We start from the raw sequence: 27,486 nt of genomic DNA, 5'->3' as shown, positions 1-27,486 counted from the left end.
GGTGCAAAGCCTCCACTTCCTCCAATTCTCTGCCTGAACGCCGACGGGGCCGATCTAACACCACCCTGCCTGAGTGTATGTGTGTGTGCGCGCGCTTGTACATTTGAGTGTGTGTTTAGGCAGCCCTCTAAGTCAGACAGTCAAATACCCAGACAGTGACACCAGCATGCTCCAGCTCAGGACCTGCCGAAAGCCTGGACCTCAAGACAACTCTGGGTGAGAGACACAGCCTGGATTTTCAGGTCAGCTCACATCATCCAAAGAGCTCTTTTATAGACGTTGTCATCCATTTCTGCTAACACCGCAGACAACCGCTTCCCTTTTCCTTTGGCCAGATATAGAATATAACAGCTTTTAGCTTTGCAGGTTCTGCGGCAGCCATCAGGCCCACAGGAAGAGAAAAAAAACTATTGCGGTAAAGAAGGAACGTTCAGAGAGCAACAGCGGGAGGCGTCCGGAGATGAGACAAAGTATCACTCTACTACTGAAAAACAGCTCGAAGTGATGACAGAAAATCTTTAGAATTAAGGAACAAAGATCTAGAAGGGATGGTATTCTGTGAGGATCCCATGATTCAATTAAGAGGGGGAAGAATTTAAGTTGAAATACGGAGACATTTCAAATTCAGTTTTCAATTTTGTTAATAATGTGTGAATATAAAAGTGACAGCGCAATGTTTACTCACGGATGCTCTCAATAAGCAAATTTACAATGGAGGGAGTTAAGAAATATTTACCAAGTAAAAAATGCAATGAAAGAGCAAAATCTAGAGTACACATATATGGACACAACTCTGTTCTAAATGTACATGCTATACATCAATGTGCCAATTTACAATATTGAATTATAACAAGGCGTTAAAAAACGTGCACTTACAGCGGAGGGGCAGTTGGGTGATATAAATGAAGTATAATAATCTTTTTCGCCCCAATTGTATCGGCCAATTACCCCACTCTTCCGAGTTGTCCCGGTCGCTGCTCCACCACCTCTGCTGATCCGGGGAGGGCTGCAGACTACCACATGCCTCGTCCCATACATGCGGAGTCGCCAGCCGCTTTTCACCTGACAGTGAGGAGTTTCACCAGGGGGGCTTAGCAAATGGGAGGATCACGCTATTCCCCCCGGTTCCCCCTCCCCCCCGAACAGGCGCCCCAACCGACCAGAGGAGGCGCTAGTGCAGCAACCAGGACACATACTCACATCCGGCTTCCCACCCACAGACACAGCCAATTCGTTCTGTGCACAAGTGTAGTGACAAACTTCCGCTTTCGCCACAAGTCGGCATACCAGTTTCCTGTTTACTTCCCGTCTCTATCGGCATCACCTAAAAATGTCAATCTTTACGAGATGTCTCCAAGATCTGCCTAAAATAAACGTAAACGATGTCCACCGTATCGCTGATGCCTGTCCCTCTGCTCCCAGAAGCAAGCGGGAAAAGGGATTCAAACTGTACATATCGAGTTATCTGCGCAACTACAAAGGTAAGTAGATAATGTAGTATTAAACGTTAACCTGCCGGCCAGCCGGCTAGCGTTAGTTAGCGACATGCTAATTTATAGATTTGGGTTTGCTTACGACGTTAGCTTGTTTTTCTTAATTTCAAACACAAACTGTTCGTTGTTGTACTAACTTTCTGCCCCTCTCTCAGTTTCTAACAAAGATCAGGGCACAGGTGAAGCGACTGTCAGGGCAATGGGCTACAGGTCCATGAGAAAATCAGAGAAGCCTCACAGTTTGAGTGTATGATGAAGCTAGGATTGATAAGCCAACCGTTATAAGCTTGACACTTTAAAACCCAGTGTTCCTGAAGTTCCTGGGGATTCAGCTAAGGTCATACATGTTTAATATAATATAAATCTTAAATCTGTACATAATGAAAAGAGTGTTTAGAGTAGGCAGGTAAGTTTACCTAGCTGGCCCCCACTGGGTCAATACGTTGTTGTTCATGTTTTGGTCATCAGTTCTTTTTGCATGTGTTCTTGTGCCACTTGCTGGTGTTATTAGCTATGTTTTACCTCAACTTAGTTGTTCATTTAAGGTGCAATCTGGTGTTAAAGGTATGAGGGTATCATGACTCAAATGAAAACGATTATGGCTCTTGATCTAGTGCAGTTGACATATTATACAACATACTCTAACATATAGAAGTCCATAACATTTGATCTGTGATTATAAAATAATATTAGAAATAGAAATTATTTAGAAACCAAGATTGTGTCCTAAAAGAATGATTAAAGAATGAAACAAGCTGAGACAAATAAGTATTTACTATGACAGTTTACTTTTGCAGGTGGTGCTGAAAGATTCCAGTCCCGTGGAGCTGATGCATCACAGCTGCACGTGTGGCTGGAACAGCATTATGCAACCATTGTGTTGCTTCGCTGTTCCCGTCAGCACATTACTCACAGCTGAAGGCGCCAGTGGTCCCCCCTGTGCTAAGCTGTACTGAGGGAGAACAGCAATGGCACAAGCCCAGAACTTTGGCAAGTCACGAAAAAAGGCATATTAACCTGGTGCACTATAATTATACACCTGTAGGTGATATTTTCCAAACTATATCTTGCCTAACTTGATAGGGTATAAAGCAAGGCCCTGTGGACAAGATGGCTGTGCCGTCTGCTAAACCAAAGTGTAGAGCAACAACGGAGGGTGTAAGGTAAAAGCTGAATATTGTAGATTTATTACAATATCCTACGTGAATGTTTGAATGAAAATATGTGTATGGCACTTATATAAGTTTTATGCACCACACAGGAGCACACTCTACAAAGGCCTCCGTGGGGATCTACCCGATCTTTCCGTCCTTCGGGTGAGTAGGGATGTAACAATATCAAATTTCACAGTACGGTACGATACGATATTGACCAAAATATCACGGTATACGATATTTCATGATTTTAAAAAATGTTCCCCTTTTAATTAAACGTACTATGGCCCATCGAAAAATACAAACAAGTATTCTGCTTTGAGAAAAAAAACAACTATTAAACCAAAACTAATATGAGAACGTTTACACAAGGGTCCTCCATTGTGAACTTTTGTAGTGGTGTGCGACGCTGTGCATAATGTGCAACATGTTGTGGGCAGGATATTACAGGGAAAGTTTACGGTACTATAATTGTGGTTGTTTGATATCGTGATATATTGTTAAAAGATATTGTTACATCCCTAGGTGACAGAAGTGTATAAGGATTTCTCCGCAGCTGAGGTGCCGAGGATCTGCAGCATGGGCATCAGTTGTGAAATTCCTCTGGTTGACTCAGCCCTTGGCAAGGTTCAAGCCGGAAGTCCTTTGTCCTACCAACAACCAGCAACAACAAAGAGAGACTTGTGCTTCCATGCTGCCCCACCACCTCCATCTCTGCCTCTTCAGAATTACCGCCTGCACCCATCCAGTTGCATGTTTGTACGTAGTGAACTACAACAACTACACCTTAAGAGTCTTGAGGTCACCTGGGACATGGCACACAAATTCGAATGTGCTACCAGAGCACAAAGTTCATGTACTGAATGGCATCAGCTAAGGAGGCCTAGACTGACTGCCTCACATTTCAGGGAGATCTGTCAAGTTAGAGTGAACTGTGAAGAAGATCTGGCTGACCAGATACTGCAAGGGACCCGTCAGACGGCAGCTATGAAGAGGGGGCTCGAAAAGGAGGCAGACGCTATCTGGGAGTATTGCCAGACGAAGAGGGTCAACCACTACCCCTGTGGATTTGTAATCCACCCTGATGCTCCTTGGCTGGGGGCATCTCCAGATGGGTTAATCTTTGACCCTTCAGAGCCATGTCCATTTGGTCTGATTGAGATGAAGTGCCTGGATGTTAAGAGCTATGTTGACTGCCCATATCTCCAAATGAAGTCAGGCAAATTGGAGCTAAAAAAAACACATGCTTACTACTGGCAAGTACAGGGGCAGATGCTAATAACTGGAATGAATTGGTGCGATTTTGTAGTCTCAGCCGAAGAAGACATACTAATTCAAAGAATATACAGAGACAGTGATGTGTTAGAGGGGATCAGAGAGAAAGTAGACAGGTTTTATTTCCATGTCTACCTGCAGAAATGCCTGTAATGTTTCAAGATTGAGATAATAGCCAATCAAATATTGTATGCGATATGTAAATATGTTATGCATCTTTTTAACTTTCACTGTTAATGGCAGATGTTTTTCATGATCAGTAACACTGCCCTCCCACCAAGTTAACACAATAAAAGTGTAAACTGTCTGAGAGACTCCTGCTCTTTTTAAGTTAAGTTAACCTAAGTCTCCCATTTTCACAATGATAACTGCAGAACTTAAGGGACAGTTCACCAAACTTAATAAAATCCCCCTTACCCAGAGTGCTATCCATCCATCCAGATTGTATTGGTGTTATTTGCTTAGTTTTAGATATCTGTTATCTCTCCACAGGCAGAGTGCCATTCAGCTCCATTGTGAGTCACAGCAGATATCTCAAACTAGGCAAATCACACCAAAATAATCTGGATGGATAGATAGCACTCCGGGTAAGGACAAAAATGTTGTTTATGAATTTTGGGTGAACTGCCCCTTCAACGATGACAACTGCACAAATGACAACTGTAACTGAATTATCACATGACCATAATTGTGATTATTAGAATATTTTTTATTAAACTGCACCTTCAAGTTCTCATGAAATACACAGTCAAAAGACAACTTATCAAAGACAATTTGCCAATTAAAAATGGTAAGGAATTCATAAGAAAAGTTTATGTTTAACACAGCAAAACACAGCTCATGTCAAGTTCCTCAGAAGAGGTAGTGGATACGGCTACAATTTCAATTTTCATATCTCCATTTCTTGACCAGAGGTCCATTTTGGTAATTTGAGAGGAGACATGCGACTGTTAATAGTTGATTTATGCTCCCTGAGATGGAGAGAAGGATAGTGGTATCAAAGAGTTTATTCTCTTTAACTCTTCTGCTCATTCTCTCGACGTGCACCCTCAAATGGGCAATGGACTGCGTCTTCAGAACATCCACCTCCAGCATCTGGGTCCTCTTGGAGAGGAAGGCAGGATGATGAACAGTAATCCCAGGTACAAGGTCATCCACCAAGAATCCCTCGTCAACCATGATGGCCATGTCAGGTGTTAAGGGTGATGTAATCCCTGACTGACGAAACACCTCCTTGTCACTCATGAAACCCTCTAAGAGTCCTGACACAAGTCAAGGCTCCACGAGAGGACATGCCTACCATGTCCTTGAAGGTGCAATGGGACTTGTAGGTGGAGAAAACTTCACTCTAAAGGAGCAGGGATGAAGGTATTTGACACTGTAGCTCTGTGCAGTCAAGGACTACTTGCGTGTTGTTCTAGCTGCCATCCAAGTCATGTGGAAGACTGGCCTTCACAGCTGCAGGAGATATCCATATACAGACCGAGCCCAGTAGGCTGTAGAGGAAGTTGGCCCAGGTTACGATTATTCAGCTGACTGTTACTTGGTGGATGTTAAATCTATGGCCCAGCTCCCTCTGGGTACAGCCGGTGGACAGGTATGTCAGGAAAAGGAAAAGCTCATCTATCGGCAGCAGTTTCTGGGGAGAGAAATGTTTAATGAGTGTTAGTTCAAAATCATCCTTTCCATGCTCCATACTTGATGTGAGTGTGTGTGTGTGTGTGTGTGGGTACTTACAATTGGTCTGGTTGAAGGGCTTTCAGTTGTCGTGCTAGTGGCATAGGTTTTTCTTGCTCTGGTGACCCTAATTATTTTGGCTGCTGCTGCCTCAATCAGGTTCCAAAATGCCATCAGATGCTCGTATGAGGGGAATCTTAAATAGATAAATATTGTAATTGGAATCAGTTGTCGTACAAGCTCAAGAATATACTTAAGATGCCACAGAGAAAACAGAAATAATAATACACTAAAACAGACAGTAGATTCAGAATATTTACAGTCAGGAATTTAACACAAACACACATGAAATATACAATCATATACACTAATGCAAGGGCCTGAGAGGGCACAGTCATTACCAGTGTTTTAAGGAGTAACTAGTTACGTGTAACTGAGTTACGTAATCAAATTAAAAAATAAATGTAATTGTAGTCCATAAGTTACTGAGAAAAAATACATAACCTGCTACATTTCAAAAGTAACCTTCCCAATCTGCAATCAGTTAGAACAGATGTTGATCTTACAACTATTAGCTTGATGAGTTTATTGTAGATTTCTTACCTGGTGTAAAATCTGATGTCTTCAGGCGATGAAGCAAACCGCTGGAGTCCAAATGAGTTTTGTAGATGATGTCTGGAGCTGCTGTCTCAGCTCCTTGATTTCCCTCAACACATCTTCATACTGCTCCCGGTCCCCACACGCGGTGCGGCTGGCCCTGTAGGCGTGGTCCATGACCATCGGGACCATGATCGGGACAGGTTGCTCAATGTCCTCCTCGGGCTCCGGGCCAGGTTCCGGACTTGATGGTCGAGTTCGGTGCCCCCAAACACCAGTCCATGTCTTGTTGGTGTAGCTGTTCCACTCAAACAATGATGGGACGGAGCTTGCTGCTAAAATCCATCTATCCTTAGCAGTAGTGATGATTTGATTATCCTCGAAATGTCAGCTGCATACCTTAGTTTGTGTTGGGTCACCGAAAATCCCATCCTCCTAATTTTGTGCACCCACTGCGTGTGAAGGCTGGTGTTTTTCGGGAAGCGGTGGAAGCTCAAATCACCGTTATATCGACTTGAAGCTGAGCAAAGTGGCACACAGCAGTGCTCATTAGAGCCACTCACAGTTCTTTGAAACTTGTACAAATCACGCACATTGTACTTCTTTCTTTTCTGTACAGTACTCATCTTGTTGTTTGTAGTGACTGAGACAGGTCGCAAAGTAAACAGGAAACCGATATGCTGACTTGTGGCAAAAGCAGAAGTTCGTCATTACATTTGTACACAAGAGGGAATTGTGTTTGTAGGGATGCCCGACCAAGCTGGAGGTAACACGGGGATTTGAACCGCTGAGCCTCATGTTGGTAGGCAATGGAATAGACTGCTAGACTACCCAGACGCCCAAGTGTTAGTTGTTTAACAAAATCGGAGTAACAGAACCATCACAGTCCTCAAGCTGAACTGGAGATCAGGGTCTTAGCTGATATGGTTCATACGTTTTATGGCCTGCAGGTAGAAACTGTCTTTGAATCTGGTGATTTGTCTCCGGTGCTGCAGAACCTTTTCACTAGATAGGTCTGTTAACCTACAGCAGGGGTGTGCGTGGTAGCTGATGATTTTACAGGCCTCTTCAGGCAACATTTACAGTGAATGTCTGGGACAGGTGGGAAAGTGATGCTGCTGATGGATTTTGCTGTCTCTGCCACCCACTGTGGAGCCTTGTGGTCCCCCGAACTGGGCCATGCTGCAGTATGGCAGTACACTGTCAGATGGGCATGCTCAATTTCCTCAACCTTGTCAGGAGGTATTGAGTTGACATGCTGTTTTTGATTATTCTGGTTGTGTTACATTCACATTTACTCATTTAGCAGATGCTTTTATCCAAAGCAACTTATAAGAGTCAAGGAAATAGCAGATAAATTCAAGTGCTACCAAACGGCATCAGAGCCCTTTGTCATGTCATAGCCAATAGTTAATGTCTAGTTGAGTGCCATTATGAGAAGATGAATATAGGAGAATGATAGCGCAAAATAAGACTAATATTGCCACAAAATATAAGGGAAAATTATGTCACAGGATCATAAGGGTTCAGTAGTCGACACCAATGGTATTGGTAGGACACAAAAGTACCAGCCAGTGGCAGTTCATAGTCACTGCAGAGTACCAATAAAGATCATTTAAGTGAGTCAGTAGCTCTGATGAAGACTGGCAGTTGAATACATCATTCTGGGCCCAGGTGAGAGTCTTTAGTATGGGAAAACAGATAGTAGATCCTACCAGAGGTAGAAAGAGGAGGTCAAGCGTTAGTGTACATGTTGATATGGGTCTACAAGCCGGTGCAGACTAGCTTGGTCTAGTCAGAAAGGCACCAACTGAGGAAGCTTCTCGGATGAGAGGCGAAACGTCTTCATGGATATATACCAAGTCCAGTTGCACTTGATTCAACTCCTTTGGATAACCATGACCTGGATGAATGAGAACATTCACAGACAAGTCGGTGCAGTTCTTTGAACTATCCAGAACACCAACAATAAGGTTCTTTTTTTCTTTTCTTTTTTTGGATCCCCCCCCTTTTCTCCCCAATTGTACTTGGCCAATTACCTTATTTTCCGAGCTGTCCCGGTCGCTGCTCCACCCCCTCTGCCGATCCGGGGATGGCTGCAGACTACCACACGCCTCCTCCAATACATGTGGAGTTGCCAGCTGCTTCTTTTCACCTGACACTGAGGAGTTTTGCCAGGGGGACGTAGCACATGGGAGGATCATGCTATTTCCCCCAGTTCTCCCTCCCCCCTGAACAGGCACCCCAACCGACCAGAGGAGGCGCTAGTGCAGCGACCAGGACACATACTCACATCTGGCTTCCCACCCACAGATACGGCAAGTGTGCCTGTAGGGAGCAGGCTGGAGGTAACATGGGGCTTCGAACCAGTGATCCCCATGTTGGTAGGCAACGGAATAGACCGCCACGCCACCCAACAATAGGCAGCAATAGGGCCAGTCTAAGAACACATAGAGCTGTTTGCAGCACAAGATATAGCTCTCTGTGATGTGGACATCAAGAAACTTGAAACTGCTAAGTCTTTCCAGTGTTGGCTCATTGCTGGTTGGGAGGGGACTCTCTAATCTGTCCGCTGAAGTCACTCATCATTTGTCTTCTTTTACTTATGCTGAGAAACAGGTTGTCATTGGCACACACTGCTGCCAATTTTCTCACCTTTTCCCTGTAGGCTGATTCATCATCGTTGATGATCAGACCTACCTAGGTGCTGTTCACTCAAACGGCTGTAAAGTTGATGATGAGGGTGGTGTCACACAGTCATCTGTGAGGAGGGAAGAGAGCAGAAGGCTGATGTATTATCTAAAAAGAAACATCAACCAGGTGCAAGGTGAAGATCATTTACAGCATCTGGATTTTTGGAAAATTGAAGCACACACTACCTCAGATTGCAAAAGTTTCCCTGTCTCAGGACAGATGCACTATGCTGGTGAAATCCCGGAAAAGACGGCAGATGGGAGGCGAAATGAAGAGTAAATTAACAATACCTTTCATCTATAACTGTTAGACAAAAAAGAAACCCATCCATACAATTAGAGTCATGTATGAAGGGAAACAAGGCTTGGGAGAATGATAGTTGAACAGGGCAGTCCAAGGTAATGTCTAATTTCTAGCTTAACACTGGCCTCTAGTGTTCGGCAAGGTAAATAACTACAAATCAAAAATGTTACTTTGCCTATTCCCAAGGAAGGCCTTCAAGCAAACACAAAATACTCAACCAAATTCAATAATTTGTTTTCGAACTGAAGACATGTATTTCTCTTGAGTTCTTCTGAAAAACATCAACCCACAAGTAGGAAATGACGTACGTGTCTGTATAGTAACCTCTCACCATGACCGTGCCACAAGATCACTGTGCAGAGAATGGAAAACTAAGGGCATCTGCTTTTTTTCCCTATTGACAGACCAACCAGGTGATTGCAGGTATATGCTATCTATTTTGTAAGGATTTTCGTTATACTTACAAGTGTTTAATGATTTTATTACCATATCTTACTGTGTCATGCCCTTGCTCTGTTAGCATGTTTTGTCCAGCTTTGGTGCAAACCAGTTTCCCCCCAATCAACTTTCTCTCTTTCTCCCCGTCTACATATCTTAAAGCGTTAACGCCAATGCAGTCAGTGTAGATGAGATAAAGAAAACCCATTAAAGGGGGACTTCTAAGACAAGTGGCAACTCACCCAGATGACAAGACAGATTTGAGTGCCTTTGATAAGATGTGATGGAAAACAAAGTTTCCAGGTGTTCTTTGTGTTTCAAGACGAGGAACACTAAGACCCCGTTTAGACTGGCAGCCCGAATCTGATTTTTGGCAAATCCAGATTGGAATCTGATTTCTTTTATGTAGTCTGAACAGAAAAAAAACACATTGGAATCTGATCTTTGCAAATCAGATTTGAGTCACATTTGGAGGTGGTTTCATATCTGATTAAAATCCGATTTCTAAAGCTGTCTCAGTCTGGATGCTCCAGCCACTCAAATCGGATTTCAAACTGTCCATTACGTCACTTGCAACGCAACGCGACACAACACATGTTAACGTCAGATTCTGAGCGCGGAAGTTCAAACCCACATGCAACGAGAAGGAAGACGACCTAAAAAATTGAGAACAATAGTCCCCGGACAGCCGAAGAAAATCCCACCTAGAATAGAAGAGGAAGTTTATTTCGCCATATATAACCAGTGCAAGTACAGGTACATTGGGCTCTTGTTATCACTTGTCCTTACAGTGTCTTATCAGTTCTAATCAATTCCTTATTTCAGTTCCTAGGTTCACAACTAACCAGTTCATGTTTATGTGACTATGACCATAATATAGGTGGTGCTAATATTAATATATTCAAGAAATAGACACCTTGTTTTAAAGCCACAAATGATGCTTTGCAGGCGATCGCCCACTGGAAACCTGAAGTACTCGTTTCGCAGTGCAGACAAAGCGGTACAAACTTCATGCACAATCACGCACACAGTCGCTTTTCCCATCCCAAAGATATGTGCAACGGTTCGGTATCCTGACCCGGTGGCTAGCCAATACAGGGCAACTGCGACCCGCTTCTCCACACATATTGCCTGCCTGAGCTGCGTGTCTTGTCATACGAGACTGGGTCGTAGGCGGTCCCAGATTATATCAAATGTTCCCCGGCGCATTCTGAAGGTGGCAAGCCACTTGTCATCATCAAATGTCATGAGGACTACATTTTCCCACCAGCCAACACTTTTCAGGTTGCATCACACCTCGCACTGTCTAGTGACGCCTGCCGTGACTGCAGCATGGAACATTGTGGTATATACCAGCCTCCTCTGTCGCTGATATTGTCTGGTGCGATGGAGAAGTTCTGCACCGCGACTTGACAGTACCCGAAGGTTGAGATGACATATCTCCATGGTGTTTCATTGTTGTGTGTCTGCACAGATGTCGCCAGCATATTACGTCACACAACACATGTGCAACATACCCACGCCTACGTTGTTACCACAGCAACCACTGCAGATCGGTCGACGATGTGGCTGCAGTCTGAACAAAGCCAAATCTGATCCGATCACTTGCAAATAACAGACTGGACAGTCAGTCCTAAAGACCCGATTTGAGAAACAAATCGGATTTGCTTGCAGTCTAAACGGGGCCTAAATCCCGAGTGGCCCATGTTGTGGGTAGAGCGCAGTTTGAGCATTACTTTAGACCAGTTGTTCTCAATCAGGTCCTCAGGTACCACCTGCTGGTTTGCTATTCTAGCAGGTAATCATCACCCGTTGCTCCAGGCGTGAAACCTCCCTGATTGGAGAATAGATGAACTGAAACAACAGGTGGTGGTAGTACCTAAGGACCTGATTGAGAACCACCGGTTTAGAGGAAGTACGATCATTGGCTCATACCAGTAAAGGAGACACTCACCTGTCATAGACAGTGAGGTAGGAAGGAGTCTCCTGGCTGTGTAATTTACCCTTCTAACCTCTAGAGGGCAATAAAGCTTACTGTTATGGACGTCAAAAAAACAATGCCCATCCATTCATTCTCTTAACCGCTTATTGCTGCTCTCATGGTCGAGGGGAAAACAATGTTTACAGATCAAAAATTCAAATGAAAGCAGAACTTGGAAAAAAATGTGTTATATATCATCGTATTGGATATGTGCTCTCTGAATGCTTCCTCCAAATTTCCATCCAGTAAGTCTCAAAGTGAAAAAAAAAAGATTTTGATAAATAAAACGTTTTGGTATAAAATTTTTAAAGAAATTGATGAGTGCTGAATTAATGAGATAAAATTTGTATGTTTCCTTCAAATGTAGTGGAGTAAACACGTTTAGTAACCAAATTATCATCATAGTAACTGTACTTACATTAGCTGGATAAAGGTAAGTAGTTTGTTTTCCACCGTATAAAACAGTTGCACTGCTGCATGTGGCGCTGTGTAATCTGTGTGATGCATCCCAAATACCTTCAGAAACTTTTGTCTTTTTCAAAACATTAACTTAGAACAGCTAAACATGTATTAGCAGCATATGCGGGGGATGAGTGTGTGTATTGGACAGAAATTGGTGTAACAGTGAAGGAAGAGGCCTCTTTCATAACTACAATGGCCTGCTACTCCTACATACACGTGGCGCTATGAGTGAATGGTGCCGCCTCTCCTGTGGTCTGGTAGCATCATGACTGCATCCAGATGTCGATAACCATTTCAGGGTCAGTGCATCTTTCAACATCTTTGTCCAGGTTGTGTTTGGCAATCTTTAAATCGGACAGCTTTATTCTTTTTACACAGTAGAGACTTCCATCTTGGTACCTTTGCTTGAATGCCATTTCTACCTCTGCTTCGATTGTTCTTATTGTGAATATCAGATGTAGCAGGGCGGGCTCGTCTTGTTTGAGGTAAATGGGGTGTAAAACACATACTTTGGTTTTTTTTGTGTGGTTTTTTTTACAATCATCATCTCTCCCACCTCTCCTTCGCACTCATTTACTCTCTCTCTCTCGCTCTCATCTCATATATGAATCCATCCAAACTTGGCCCGCCTCCTGGCCCAAACTCCCCAACACAGACGCCCATCATTATCAACTAATTATTAGCCGATGCGGTGGGGGCCAGTGTGTGGCTGTGCGTTTACTGCGGCTGTCTGTCAGTCTGCAGCCGGTGCAGAGCCGTGTTGGGCATGTGAGGCATGCAGAGCGCTGAGATATAACAGAGGATGTTAACATTACTGTGAACCCAACAATCCAGCTCTCATACAGGCTCAGGCAATAGGATGGAGGCAAACATTCACAGTGGCTGATTGGCCGACTACCTGCTTGCATGACTGACGGAAAGCGTTTTTTTCTTAACTTGTTTCCCGTCATTTTTAATCTGCAGACACTCTATCCCACGTCTCATCCAGCAATGGGATTAAAAAAACATGGCCAACGCCTGAGCCAGGAAACTTTTTGACCACGGTGCAAACAAGGTAAGCTAAAGAGGTTGATGATGGAACATAGGACAAAGGACTTGAAGTGAAAAAAAAGTAATTCCAATATTTTATCATGTAATCTGAGCTGGATTTGCTGCAGCAGAGATTGGAGAGGGAAGACTTTGACATATTTTGGCTGACAGTATTGATATGAGAGTATGCCTCCAGTCCTGTTTCTGCTGTGTACTACCATTGTCTTCAATCCCATAAGCAACTAACTTTTCCATAGCGAATACCTTCTGAAACACTGGTTCTGATAGTGTTATGTGTGTGCCGGGATGCCTTCCATTTCCTACCAATATTGACACTGATGATGTTGTGCCCAACCACAGCTGGGGGGCGATGCCTTTGTACTACAACCACACATGACAGATATGAAAACCACCGGGGACGCATGTGCTTGTTTTAACCGAGACTGACTGAAGACTAATCCTGCTACTTCTTGTCTGCTTCCTGTGAGGTCCACGTTAATGTTCTGTAGGGATATTTTGTGATAGCTTCCGTCTTTGCAAAAGTGAACCACGTCTTTGTCCGGACAGTGAACTTCTGCCAAATACAGCTGGGCAGTAATTCAATATCATCATTAATCGCCTTTCAACGGTATTGTGTCAGAATGAAATTCTTCCATCATCATACCGCGATGCACAATTTCGATGTCTAAACTGATGATAACGAGAATCTATGACCTAAAATTTTTCGCAAAATTAAGTCTGTAATGTTTGAGGGAGCATTATTTGAAAACTAGTTTTGTCTTAACATTATACTTTATATTACATGATGAACTGCTGTGAGATAGTGTTTTCACACATGTAAGCTGATATCGTGATAAATATCGATATGGTGTAAAATTCACTGATTATCGTGATAACAATATTTTACATGTCGCCCATCTATTGCCAAAGCACGGAAAAGTTTTACTGAGGGAGGTATTCTTTTACACCCAGACAAATTCTTCAGAAAAGTGGAGAAACTTTGTATCGTTCATTTATACACTCATCCTGCCATCTATCCATCCTTTCCTCTCCTCCTCTCACCACACTTCCTCTCCTCCCTCCTGCGCCAACCTCCTTTTCTATCCCTTATGTAACTTCAATTCCCCATAACCTCCCTTTTCTCCCTTCTTTCAATTCAATTCAATTCAATTCAATTTTATTGTCATTAAAAACAATGTGCAGGCACATGTTAAAAATGAAATGAGGGCTGTGGCTTCACCAATCAGTGCAAGACAGACACAGGCAAACACAATATAAGATATACACACATACACACAAAAACTTCCTCTCCTTCTCTTCTCTATTCCACCTAACCCTCCCTTCTTCATTTGTCCTCTATTCTATTCTCTTTTAATCCTCTGTGTAAAGTACAGTGTTCTATCGAAAGGTAAGGCCATTTTCATGCAGTTTTGATTTTCAGCGTTTGCATCGTTCAGCCTCATTCACGAGTTATATCCTTCGTCTGTTCCGAAAGTTAACTTCCAAACCAAATCAACTAGTGTTGTGAGCAACATCCCATGCAAAATGAATTTCTAGTCCAATGCCACACAAGTTTAACTACTTACAGACTGTTAGCAAATTGTAAAATATTTATTTGACCAAAACAGCAAACAGTCGCTAGCTAGTATCTCTCAATGTCTCTCTGAAGCACAGCGTTTCCAAAAACCGACCAGGAGGGAAGATAAAATGTACTCAGGACTGAATATTGGCTCAGATCATGCTAGTGCATTCAATCAGCTGGTGACTGTCATCTGTGTGTGTGTGTGTGTGTGTGTGTGTGTGTGTGTGAGGACCACTTTGAGTTTTTAACCATCAGAGTGAGGACATTTTTGCAAAGTGAGGACATTTTGGCCAGTCCTCACTTTTTAAAGGGTCTATTTTAGGGCTAGGACTTGGGTTCAGGGTTCAGGTTATAACTAGGATCAGGTTAAGGTTAGAAGAACTAGGATCAGGTTAAGGTTAGAAGAAGTAGGATCAGGTTAAGCTTAGAAGAACTAGGATCAGGTTACGGTTAGGATAGGGGTTACACGTATAGTTCTGATGGTTAAGGTAGAGAATTAATACTCAATGAGGGGTCCTGACAAGTACAGAAAAAAAACCAAACGTGTCTGTGTCAATGCAGATGCAAATAAATCCTACTCCTGTCCACAATCCTGCCCGTACCACACAGGATCTGGATCACCCCATAATGGGGGGTGGGCAGTGGAGGTGTGGGAGCCACCAAGTCGGGTTTGAACCATTAACACCTTACTCACAGCAGGGGAACAGGAGCGCTCACTGCTCCATGGTCATTAACACTTCACTCTGACTACTTGTCTTTGGTTGTTCTTATTTCACCAGATCATACAGCCTGCAATGTGTACAGATTGGCTGTAGGAATCCATTAATTCATACGAAGGTGATGATAGTATCCATAACTTTCATCTGTGCACAGTATCCCTTTCCAAAAACAGTGACAAAGCACTTTAAAAATATTAGAAATATGGCTAATTGACAATAAAACATCGGGTAAAAAAATGAAAACAAAGCAAAAAAGTAAAATGCAAATAAAACAAGGAATAAATAAAAACACAGGGTTATAAAAACATCAGTCTATGAGACTGAACTCGAAGGCCAACAGCAAAGGCCTAGTTGTCCCTGGTCACAAACTTATAATTAATCCCTTTATCAAACAGTCTTTATGCTCTACCCCCCCCCCTTTTCTCCCCAATTGTATTTGGCCAATTACCCCGAGCCGTCCTGGTCGCTGCTCCACCCCCCTCTTTGCCGACCCGGGGAGCCCCCCGACTGACCAGAGGAGGCGCTATCCGACTTCCCACCCGCAGACACGGCCAATTGTGTCTGTGGGGACGCCCGACCAAGCCGAAGGTATCACGGGGATTCGATCCGGCGATCCCGTTGATGCTATATCTATATAAGATTGTGCAACTCAACGACAATTGTCAGGATTTGTTGATAAGTATGCAACCCCACCAGGTTATCAGTGTCTCGTAATCAATGAATAGACAACACAGATCCAAACTGCATTGATTTTATCTGAAGCCACGCTAACACGCTCCGTCTTCATGTACTTTAACATGACAACTATGTTTGAACTTTAAAATTAAAGCTACTTCGTGAGATTTTTAGACGTATTAAACTTTTTGAAATTTTGGTATATATATATATATATATATATGTTTTTTTATATATATTCAAAACTTCTTTTGGACTTTAAGCCAGAGTCCTGCTAGAGTCCTGCAGGGTGATTACTTCAGTAAGCAGTGATTTGAGTCGGTACCTTTGGAGCTGTTGAGATGATAGTTTGTAATGTTGAGGGGCGACTGGCAGCACGGCTAGCCTGTTAGCTCTGTCCCACATGCACATTTATAGTTTTATCTCAGTGCAGCTATTTATTAGACCACATAGCGCCTCTTTGACATCCAATCTGGCTGTCTTCCACTGTCCATTCTGCATACAGGCAGGTGGTAAAGGCCCACTGCAAAACAAACACACACACACACACACACACACACACACACACACGAACACATGCCATTCAAATAACCTTCCAGAAAGAGAACCATGACATCAGTCTTCAGACAGACTGATGTGTGTGTGTGTGTGTATGTGTGTGAGAGACAGCGAGGTATTCAGTACTGATATAGCCAGAGGTAGCACCTGTGGTATCACCATACGCTGCCCCCCCGACCGATGGTCAGGCCTTCCAGGAAAGCTGTGCAGTTTTATGTGTCAAAGAGAGACAAGTGTCTCAGGATTATGTCCTGCCTGGTGGAAATCACACCACTTGACACAGTATATTGGTGTGTGTGTGTGTGTGTGTGTGTGTGTGTGTGTGTGTGTGTGTGTGTGTTTGAATATGATAGGGATGTTTTTGAATATGAGCAGGGAGACAAATATTCCATATATACGTATACATAAAATATGTATATATAAAATCTTCACATACCATTTACAGACATACACACACGGTCATATTCATATTTTTAAGACATGGACATTCACTCTGTATGACACCTTCCGTGTGCGCATGTGACACTATAAGAATAATCAATAATAATAAAACATGTTTAAAGGTACCTTTCGTAACACTCAAGGTCACCTTACATCAAATACACTAAAATAAAGCAGTAAAACATTAATGCAATCAACAATAAAACACACAAGCAATGGAGCATACATCAGCAGGAGTAAAAAAAAAATTTGATGCTGTTAATGTATGCTAGTTTAAGAAGGTGGGTTTTATGAGCAGTTTTGAATTCTGTAACGCAGTCCAGTAAGTGGATGTGACAGGGAATGGTGTTACAGAGTTTGGGTGCAGCATAGGAGAAAGCCCTGGTACCCATTGTGCTGAGGTTTATGGCTGGTAGTGCCAATAGACCTGCTGGTGAAGACCACAGGGAGCGAGATGGAGTGTAAGTCTGAAGGAGGTCTGTGAGATAAGCAGGGGATAGATTATGAAGAGCTTTTAATGTTAATAATAAAATTTTAAAATTAATCTGCTGTGACACAGGAAGCCAAGGTAATTGTATCAGCAGGGAAGAGATATGGTCAGTGGACTTTGAACATGTAATAATCCGTGCTGCAGAATTTTGGATGAGTTGAAGTCAATGAAAAGTTTGATGGGGATGACTGCCAGGATCACATTGCAGCAGTCAATGCATGCTCTGACCAAAGCATTGACTAAGATTTCCGTGGAGTGTTGTGTTAAAACAGGGCGTAGTCTGGAGATGTTTCGCAGATGGAAAAAGGCAATCCAGGAGACATTGTTTATATGACTGGAAAAGGAAAGGGTACCATCTAGGGTAACACGAAGGCTGTTAGCCTGAGTGGAGACAGCCATGGTGGCTCTAGCAATGGGGAGATTCAGATTCAGACTTTATTTATCCCAAAAGGGCAATTCAGTTCCCCAATCTACCCAGACCATACACAAACTCAGGCAAGTGGCAATCAGCAGTATGTCAGAGACAATAGACAGATCAGTACAAGGGCAAGAGATGCACACTGTCACCCTCGTGTGGCCATGCATGCAGATTCACATGAGGACTTGGTGAAGGATAAAAATTCACGTAAGTTAAAATAATAAATAAATAAATAGAGCATCCTAAGATGCATTGCACGTTACATTCCAATGCAACATTCAGTGAACGTACAGGCTTACAAGCCATGTGAAAAACAAACAAGGTAAACCAACTACTGTAGTTTAAAACAAAATAAAGCATTCATTTAAAATGACTACTCTTGGCATTTAACAGTCTGATAGCAGAAGGAATTAAGGACTTAGAATAGCAATTTGTTTTCTAGGCGGCGCTTTATAGTGCCAGCCTGAGGGCATTACAGTGAATTTACTGGACAGGACGTGGTCAGATTGGCTAATACAGTGCATCCGGAAAGATTCACACCCCTTCACTTTCCCCACATTTTGTTATGTTACAGCCTTAATCCAAAATGGATTAAATTCATTTTCTTTCTCATCAATCTACACACAATACCCCATAATGACAAAGTAAAAAAGGTTTTGTAGAAATTTTTGCAAATTTATTAAAAATAAAAAACTGAAATATTGCATGTACATAAGTATTCACACCCTTTGCTATGACACTCAAAATTGAGCTCAGGTTCATCCTGTTTCCACTGATCATCCTTGAGATGTCTCTACATCTTGATTGGAGTCCACCTGTAGTAAATTTAATTGATTGGACATGATTTGGAAAGGCACACACCTGTCTATATAAGGTCCCACTGTTGACAGTGCATGTCAGAGCAGAAACCAAGCCATGAAGTCAAAGCAATTGCCTGTGGACCTCCGAGACAGGATTGTATCGAGGCACAGATCTGGGGAAGGGTACAAAAAAAATTCTACAGCTTTGAAGGTCCCAATGAGCACAGTGGTCTCCATCATTCGCAAATGGAAGAAGTTTGGATCCACCAGGACTCTTCCTAGAGCTGGCCGCCCAGCCAAACTGAGCAATCGGGGGAGAAGGGCCTTGGTCAGGGAGGTGACCAAGAACCCCATGGTCACTCTGACAGAGCTCCAGCGTTCCTCTGTGGAGATGGGAGAACCTTCCAGAAGGAGAACCATCTCTGCAGCACTCCAACAATCAGGCCTTTATGGTAGAGTGGCCGGACGGAAGCCTCTGCTCAGTAAAAGGCACATGACAGCCCGCTTGGAGTTTGCCAGAAAGCACCTAAACGACTCTCACACCATGAGAAACAAGATTCTCTGATCTGATGAAACCAAGATTGAACTCTTTGGTCTGAATGCCAAATGTCACGTCTGGAGGAAACCAGGCACCTCTCATCACCTTGCTAATACCATCCCTACAGTGAAGCATGGTGGTGGCAGCATCATGCTGTGGGGATGTTTTTCAGCGGCAGGAACTGGAAGACTAGTCAGGATCGAGGGAAAGATGAATGGAGCAATGTACAGAGAGATCCTTGATGAAAACCTGCTCCAGAGCGCTCAGGACCTCAGACTGGGGCGAAGGTTTACCTTTCAACACGACAAGGACCCTAAGCACACAGCCAAGACAACGAAGGAGTGGCTTCGGGACAAGTCTGTGAATGTCCTTGAGTGGCCCAGCCAGAGCCCAGACTTGAACCCCATTGAACATCTCTGGGAAGACCTGAAAATAGCTGTGCAGTGACGCTCCCCATCTAACCTTACAGAGCTCGAGAGGATCTGCAGAGAAGAATGGGGGAAATATTCCAAATATAGGTGTGCCAAGCTTGTAGCTTCATACTCAAGAAGACTTGAGGCGGTAATCGCTGCCAAGGGTGCCTCAACCAAGTACTGAGTAAAGGGTGTGAATACTTATGTATATGCAATATTTCAGTTTTTTATTTTTAATAAATTTGCTAAAATTCTAAAAAACCTTTTTTTGTCATTATGGAGTATTGTATGTAGATTGATGAGAAAAAAAAGGAATTTAATCCATTTTGGAAGAAGGCTGTAACATAACAAAATGTGGAGAAAGTGAAGGGGTGTGAATACTTTCCGGATGCACTGTATTTCCTTTTGCTTTCTGGGCCACTAGTTTCTCCCAGAGGGAGCACAACTCTCTCTGCTGGACACCACCTATCTTGGAGCAGACCTTAACGATACTGTTTAGGCTATTCCTGTCCTTCACAGGCAACCCATTAAACTGACAAATAAAGGAAAAAGTTAAGACTTTCAATAAATGACTGGTAGAAAATACATGAGATGGTGTTAAAGACATTAAAGGAGTCAAGATTCTGCAGTGAGTGAATTCTTTGCTGTCCACACTTGACAATTGAATCTGTGTTCACATCGAACTTGAGCTGGGAGTCGAACACAGTTCCCAAGTACTTATAAGTGTCAACAATTTGAACATCCTCACCATGTATAGTGCTAGCTTTGGGTTTATCATGGTTTCTCCTAAAATCAATGATACGTTTTTTAGTTTTTGACACATTAAGGTCAAGGAAGTTATTGTTGCACCAATCAACAAAGGCAGGTAGGGCACAGCCATGATCTGACTCTGAGCCCTGAAGAACAGACAAAAGTGCGGTATCGTCAGAGAATTTCACCAGGTAGCTACCCTCTTTAGAAGACCTGCAGCTGTCTGTATACAAAATAAAAAGTAGGGGGGAAAATTTCAACCCTGGGGTGAGCCCATGTTTGAGACCAGGACATTGGACATAACTCCATTATCTAAACCCTGCTGGATTCTGTCTGTTAAAAAGTTTAAAAGCAACATTAAAAGTTGATCAGGTAAATTAAAATAGGCAAGCCGCTCGATCAAAATGTGAGGTTGCATCTTCTTAAAAGCCAAAGAGGGGTCCGCGGTGGTGTAGCGGTCTAAGCATCGGCTTTGTGTCGATGCAGTTGCCCACTGGGGACCAGGGGTTCGCGCCCCGGTCTCATCAGATCCGACTATGGCCGGACTCGTTGAAGCAGCAATAATTGGCAACGCTGTCTTCGGGAGGGGTGCCGAGTCGGCTTGTGTTCATCACACAGATGCGTCTCTGAGTGTGTCAGAAAAAGCAGTGGTTCAGCCCGGAGTCGCCTTGTCACGAAAGTGGGGAGGCACCTCCTTCGAGACTGCTGGCCGGAGATGCAGTTGGCGAATGCATGCAGTACAAGGGTGGGTGTTTGAATTAAAATAGGGATCAATTGGCCACTAAATTGGGATAAAAAGGGAAAAATCAGAAATAAATTTAGAAAAAAAAGCCAGAGAAATCAGCAAATAAAAGTCTCACCTGAGAATTGGGTTTCTCCAGGTGCCTATATAATTTGTTGAGGACGAAGAGTTTTGCATCCTCCACATCCTTGCCAGTTTGATAAGGAAACTGCAAGGGGTCTAGTTTGCCATTAACTAGGAAGATAGCCTCCTCTTTTAAAATTTTCTCAAAATTTTCCATCGCAAGTGATGTAAGTGCAACAGGTCTGAACTCATTTAGTTCTCTGGAATTTTTTTTATTTCGGAATAGGGATTATACTGGAAGTTTTCCAGATTGAAGGTAATTGGCAACAATTGGCACACATCTGAAAGAGTTTAGTAAAGAACTCACTGAGCTGGTCAGCACAGTAGTGGAGTGCGCCCGCAGATGGCATCGGGGCCAGCAGTCTTCCTTATGTTCATTTTCTTAAATAAGGCTGTGACACGTTTTTGAGATATCACAATATTATGCTGAGGTACAAGGGACTCCCTCAACCTGGAAACATTATGAGCAAAATCAGACCTTTCAAAGCGAGAGAAAAAAATAATTAAAATTGTTTGATAGATCAGCATACACCCCTCCATTAATGAGTGAGCAAATACTAGTTTTTGAGAGTGCAGATTTAGTGCAAATGAGGAGTAGTTCAGTTTTACTACTGTTGAATTTCAGATAATTGTTAAGTCATCCATATCTGTATATCATGGAGACAAACAGTGAGGGTACTGGAGGGGAGGGTGGAAGTGGGCTTAGTGGACACATAAAGCTGTGTACCATCAGCATAACAGCGGAAATAAGATACCATAGTGCTAGAAGATGTTGCCAAGAGGGAGGAGGTAAATAATAAACAGGAGTGGCCCCAACACTGAACCCTGCGGAACTCCACGAGGAACTGTCAAACTTTCTGACTGGTAATTCTGAATTTGTACAAAATGTAGGTAGGACGCAAACCACTGATATACAGTGTCCCCAGCTCTAACCAGCCAATCTATGTGTAGTTGATGGGATATAGTATCAAAGGCTGCGGTGAGGTCAAGGAGGATGAGGATAGAGAGTAGACTGGAGTCAGCTGCATGGAGGAGGTCATTAGTGACCTTAACCAGGGCTGTTTCGGTGCTATGTTTAGGGCAAAAGCCAGATTGGAATTGTTCAGAGGTTATTGTTATCAAGATAGATCTGGAGTTGAGATGCAACTACCCTCTCAAGGATTTTGGAGATGAATGGTAAATTGGAAATAGGCCAGTAGTTGTTTTGGTCAGTAGAATCTAAATTAAGTTTTTTTCAGAGTTGGTCTGTTTATGATGATGGAGGTTATCAGAGAGATGATAGAGAGCAGGCATGTTTTAACTAGGGTTGTGGGAATTGGAGCCAGGTGTCATGTGGAGGTGCTAGACTTAGTAATAAGTTCAGAAATAGGATTTTCAGTTGGAAGACTGAAGTCACAGGACAGTGGATGGGGACAGTTTCATAGAACTTGCTGATGGTAAATCAGTCTGCATGATGTTAGCAGAGGCAAGCTGCTCATGAATGGTACTAATTTTGGAGTTGAAAAATGTCAAAAAAGCAGAGCATTGGTCATTAGAAAGGTCACTGTTCATATTGATTTCAGGTGGATTTAGTAACCTTTTCACTGTGGAGAAGAGAGTTCAATTATTCCCTTCAACTGTACTGATGATATTTGCATAACAGAATGTTTTAGTTGTTGAAAGAGGATTTTTGTAATGGATTATCCGAATACATTTGTTTGTGAACACCAAGTTCAGTCTTGGTGCAAAGCCTCTCAAGGCGCTGACCTATAGTCTTGAGCTGACATAATTCAGGTGTATACCAGGGAGCAGTATGAGCAAATGAAACAACCCTTGTTTTCAGGGGGGCTAAAATATTAAGTGCATAAGCTAAAATATTATTGTAGTAGTCCATAAGACCAGGGAATGAGGACGTGGTAGCAGGAATTGGGTTCAAGGTAATTAAACTGCTGAGATCGTCTCGGTTAACATATCCAATGTTGCGGTATGATATGGTACGATGCAGCCTTGATTTACTGAGCAGTAGGTTGGTGTTGAATAACACAGCTTTATGGTCAGAGATGTGTAGTTTAGCGATGCCGGAACAGCAAATTAAGTCAAGGATATGACCCTTGGTGTGGGTTGTAAAGCTGACATATTACATTAGTCAAAGCAATCTAACATTGCTTTAAAATCTTTAGTGAACATATTGTGTTATCAAAATGAACACTTCAATACACCATTAGGATTACATTCAGAGACATGGCACTAAGGGTGGTTAAAACTGTTGAGAGCTCAGTGATAAAAATATTTGATGCCTTAGGTGGTCTGTTAAGAGCAGCTATAATGATGGGTATAGGTCCGTAGAGCATAACAGCGAGCATTTCAAAGGAAGATTGATCAGGTAGAGAGAGTGGCGTTAGTTTTATACCATCAGGATAGATCAGTGCAAGGGTGCCTCCTCTGCTTGAAGACCGAGGATTGCATATGTAAACAAATCCTGGTGGAGTTGCTGAATTTAGCTGTAGAAAGTCATTTTGTGACTGCCAGGTTTCTGTGAGACATAAATAGTCCAGTTTGCGCTCTGTGATGAAGTCCTTGACCAGAGGGGCATTGTTGGTAATAGATCGGATATTGTAGAGAGCAAGCTTCCAACAGGTTGTGTACGTATAAACAGTTGATTTAACTAGCAGAGTTATCACAGTGGGGTCTACATGCCGGTCACGTTGTAATATGACGTGTGGATAAGAGGCCTCATGCCCAATAATATAGTCTGTATGGGGAAAACTCCTCGTGGGAGGGTTAATGACAGATGAGGCCAGTGGGGGGCTGGTATCGGACAAAACAGTACTGTGTGGTGTCACTGTAGTTGAAAACAGAGGTTCCGGGAGGGAAGTGCGGGATGTAAACAGTCAGCCACATGGAGTAGACTACGGCATGCTGCATGTTGTCCGCTAGCATCTGGCTACCCAGCCTGCTCGGGTGGACTACTGTCTGTTCTGAAGAGGGAGAAACGATCCCAAAACAGATTAAAATTGTCCATAAAACCTATATTGTGAGCTCTGGAGGTGGAGATGAGCCACGTGTGCAGGCTGAGGATTCTGCTATAACGCCCTGCTCCACAGGCCAGTGTTGGAATAGGACCTGAAATAAAAACAGACTTTCCACAAGTAATTAAAAAGCTGAAAAGGTCATTAAAATCCTTTTTGGTTAAATCAGACTGCTGACGAGCTGCATTGTTTGTCCCCACATGAACGATCACTCGATTGGTGGAGGACGGGAGTGAGTGCAGCAGCCCCCGGAGCTTATACAGGATATCAGGGACTGTGGCTCCAGGGACATAGGGTGTAGCTGCCTTGAGAAAACGGATGTTCCTGATTATGGAATCTCCAACTATTAATGTGGCTGAGGAGAAAAGGGGACAAGGTGATGTCGGCTGTGGGTTCTCATGGCAGGAGAGTACACGATTCACACTGTATGTTGAAATTTCCGGCTGGGAATATGGTATGCGAGCAAGTGTTGTGACAAAGCAGCGACATCAGCTCTGAGTATGGATTTCTCTGGAGGCTCACAGCAAGGAAGACTTTGAGAGCGTCTAATCACAGCCTCCTTCAGGATCTTATGACAGGAGCAGAAGGTCACCATCCAGGATGAGGGCTGCTGTCTTGGCTTCACATCTGGATGGCCAGCCACCTGAACACTGTTAGCTGCTAGCGGGGAAGGTGCAGTGTCGGCAGGTGCCATTTTCGCAGAAATGTCCAGATCAGGATGCGTCGGAACAGCAGGAACACCAGCTGAGTGGACCAGAGTGTCGTCAGACAGGGTCTCATAGTGGTTGGAGAGGCTTAGGCGAGGGAGGGCAGCCCCGTCTGACCCTCTCTTGTGACCACAGACCACCACTTCAGCCCAGGATGACTGGTGGTTAGGTGTCGAGCAGGAGGAATGCCGTGGACAAGTGGAGGGGTCCTACAGAAATGTGTCCTGGATGGTTGCACTGAAAGAGGCAACCCGTTTGGACTGCCCAGTAGCCACGTCCATGAAGCTGGTCAAAGAGGAGTCTTTCTTATGGAGATCATCAGGAACATCCTCTTCAAGGTCAGCAACCTTTCCATTTGCTTTCTTTAGTAGCACACAGTCCTAACAGGGCAAAGTTGGCATAATTGTTTGGTTAGCTTAGCCACAGGCTAGAAACAAGCCACACGCAGCCCCAGAACTACAGAATCTGAGGATTCAGTGCGATCAAGTCAGTGCAGGAGCCGATGAGCGAATAAAATCAATAAAATAATAATAGAGGCAAACCATAAAATCAATTAAAATAATCTAATGGTCCCAAGGAGTTGTTAAAAGTTACTAGTTATTAATGTTAAAGCAAGCAGAGCAACAGAAAAACAAACCATCAGCTGGGAACCAGATGTGATGTTGTATCACATTCTACCACTATCAGAGTAATGCTCCCTTTGTTTTATCAGTGAAATATTTTACATCTTTCACCTTTTTAGCAAACACGTTGATGTGTGAATGACAAAACAATCATATTCTTGTGCTTTTTGACGGAGTGTGTGTATGTTTGCACATAAGATAAATAGGACAAAGTTTCAATGTTTGGTAGTTTCTGAGACAGGATGTCACTTTAGAGATACATGTGCCAGGATTGCATCATTCCATTACATAATTTATTCATTTTTTTAGTATTGCGTTGTGGTTCATTCATGTCCTTAAACAAAGCTCATATCAAATACACCAATGCTACTAAGTTTGAAGCAGATTCGAAATGGTTGTGGTTAACAGATATGACAGTACCAACTTGTAGAATAGCTTTACCTACCAACACATACAACATCAGGTCCAACCACATTTTTTTTGTCCAGCATCGGGGAAGGTGTTGACACAACAGCAATAGCAACACTTTCATGTTTAATGTCGGATTTGGAGGGTTACTTGAAACTTTGGGCTAGACATGACAAGAAACTTGAGCTAGACATGACAAGAGCTACTTGTCAATCTGGCCTGGAGGCAATGAAAGAGCAGGCTTAAATATGGTGCAGTGATCAATTCTGATGGGGAACAGGTGAGTGATAATGAGAGGTGCAGGATGAGGATTAGCCAGAGGAGGGAGGCACAGAAGGCATGAATGTGATAGGACCCACTACCTGAATGGACCATGGTAGCCTTCCTGTAGTAGAAGAGGGCGGTAAATATCCTGGAATTGAGTATAAAAAGTTTTTTTTTTTCAAATTGGAGCTTTTCGTCTGGACCCAAGACTGTTTCTCTGTAAATTTCGGTTAATTCGATCGGTGTGAAAGCTTTTTCCCCAAGGAATTATATACAAGTCTGCTTGAAAATGCTTCATGAACCACAGTATGGGTCTGTGATTGGTATGAAAGAAATCTGGTCAAATTTGAGAAAGTGAACAGCAAGTGTAGCAGAAAACGTTTGTTTGGTGTGTCTGCAGTTTCAAGGAAAATTATCTGGCAAATTTTTGCCAGCACCAGGTCTAGGGATGGACTCACCTTATAGATGTGTGAGAATGTACTGCAGCTAAAGCAGCAAATGCATTTCTCCTCACTACCTGTCTCATCCAAAACCCTCTCTATTTGCAGCATGAATGCACGCATGGTCAAGTTTTGTCAGTTTGCATAGTTTTGATTTTGGCACCAAATAAGCAAAGGCATTGCTAAAAACACAAAACAACCATGTTTTTCCATTTTTAGCCTCAATAAAACCAGGGGCACTCTGCTCCAAGCCTTGTTGATTGGCAAAGTTGGTAAACAGCTGCTGTTGGTGGATGATGAAACCACTAGACAAACATACCACATTCAGACAAACAGAACCCAGTGTGAAAGCAGGCCAACGGGGGCTGGACAACGGAACTTGAGTTTGGACTCAAGTAAACATACCGAATGTGAAGGCACCCTAAAAAAAGTTGTTGGTATGAGACTCATCATCTAATGTGACCAGCGGAGTCACTCAAAGGACCTTGGCTCCACTATAAGTAATAACAATGATAAAAATAAATTTTACATGAGTGGAACCTCTTAAAACAAATGTTACAAAGTGCTTTACAGTGTGTGTACAAACAGAACAATTAAAACGGCAATAAAACTCAGTATACTGATAAGTATTTGTGTCGTAAAAGTCCATGACAAGCCATGAAACCAAAACCAACATAGTAAAAC

General features: G+C 43.0%; 1 protein-coding gene and 1 long non-coding RNA gene across 11 annotated transcripts in view; one reads left to right on the top strand and one right to left on the bottom strand.

Moving 5' to 3' along the window:
* The window catches only part of LOC130109419 (uncharacterized), a 52,127-nt gene extending 35,688 nt beyond the window's left edge, over window positions 1–16,439 (bottom strand). The window contains exon 1 of the long non-coding RNA XR_008810001.1: window positions 16,405–16,439. This is a non-coding gene — a long non-coding RNA (uncharacterized LOC130109419). The remainder of the gene's footprint in view (window positions 1–16,404) is intronic.
* The window catches only part of si:ch211-247n2.1 (calcium-activated potassium channel subunit beta-2), a 50,209-nt gene continuing 22,776 nt past the window's right edge, over window positions 54–27,486 (top strand). Inside the window, exons 1-5 of one of the 10 annotated variants that reach the window (XM_056276316.1) lie at window positions 106–1,481; window positions 2,291–2,483; window positions 2,577–2,656; window positions 2,755–2,809; window positions 3,173–4,335. In XM_056276316.1, coding sequence (XP_056132291.1) covers window positions 2,604–2,656; window positions 2,755–2,809; window positions 3,173–4,075 — 1,011 coding nt within the window. In that variant the 5' untranslated portion in view covers window positions 106–1,481; window positions 2,291–2,483; window positions 2,577–2,603 and the 3' untranslated portion in view covers window positions 4,076–4,335. Of the gene's footprint in view, window positions 1,482–2,290; window positions 2,657–2,754; window positions 2,810–3,172; window positions 4,336–13,035; window positions 13,129–27,486 lie in introns of those variants that run through there. The other 9 variants (XM_056276314.1, XM_056276310.1, XM_056276311.1 and 6 more) reach the window with 9 other exon arrangements.

The sequence above is a fragment of the Lampris incognitus genome, chromosome 3, assembly GCF_029633865.1.
Source record: "Lampris incognitus isolate fLamInc1 chromosome 3, fLamInc1.hap2, whole genome shotgun sequence".
NCBI lineage: Eukaryota > Metazoa > Chordata > Actinopteri > Lampriformes > Lampridae > Lampris > Lampris incognitus.
This window is presented reverse-complemented; position numbering and strand designations above follow the sequence as displayed.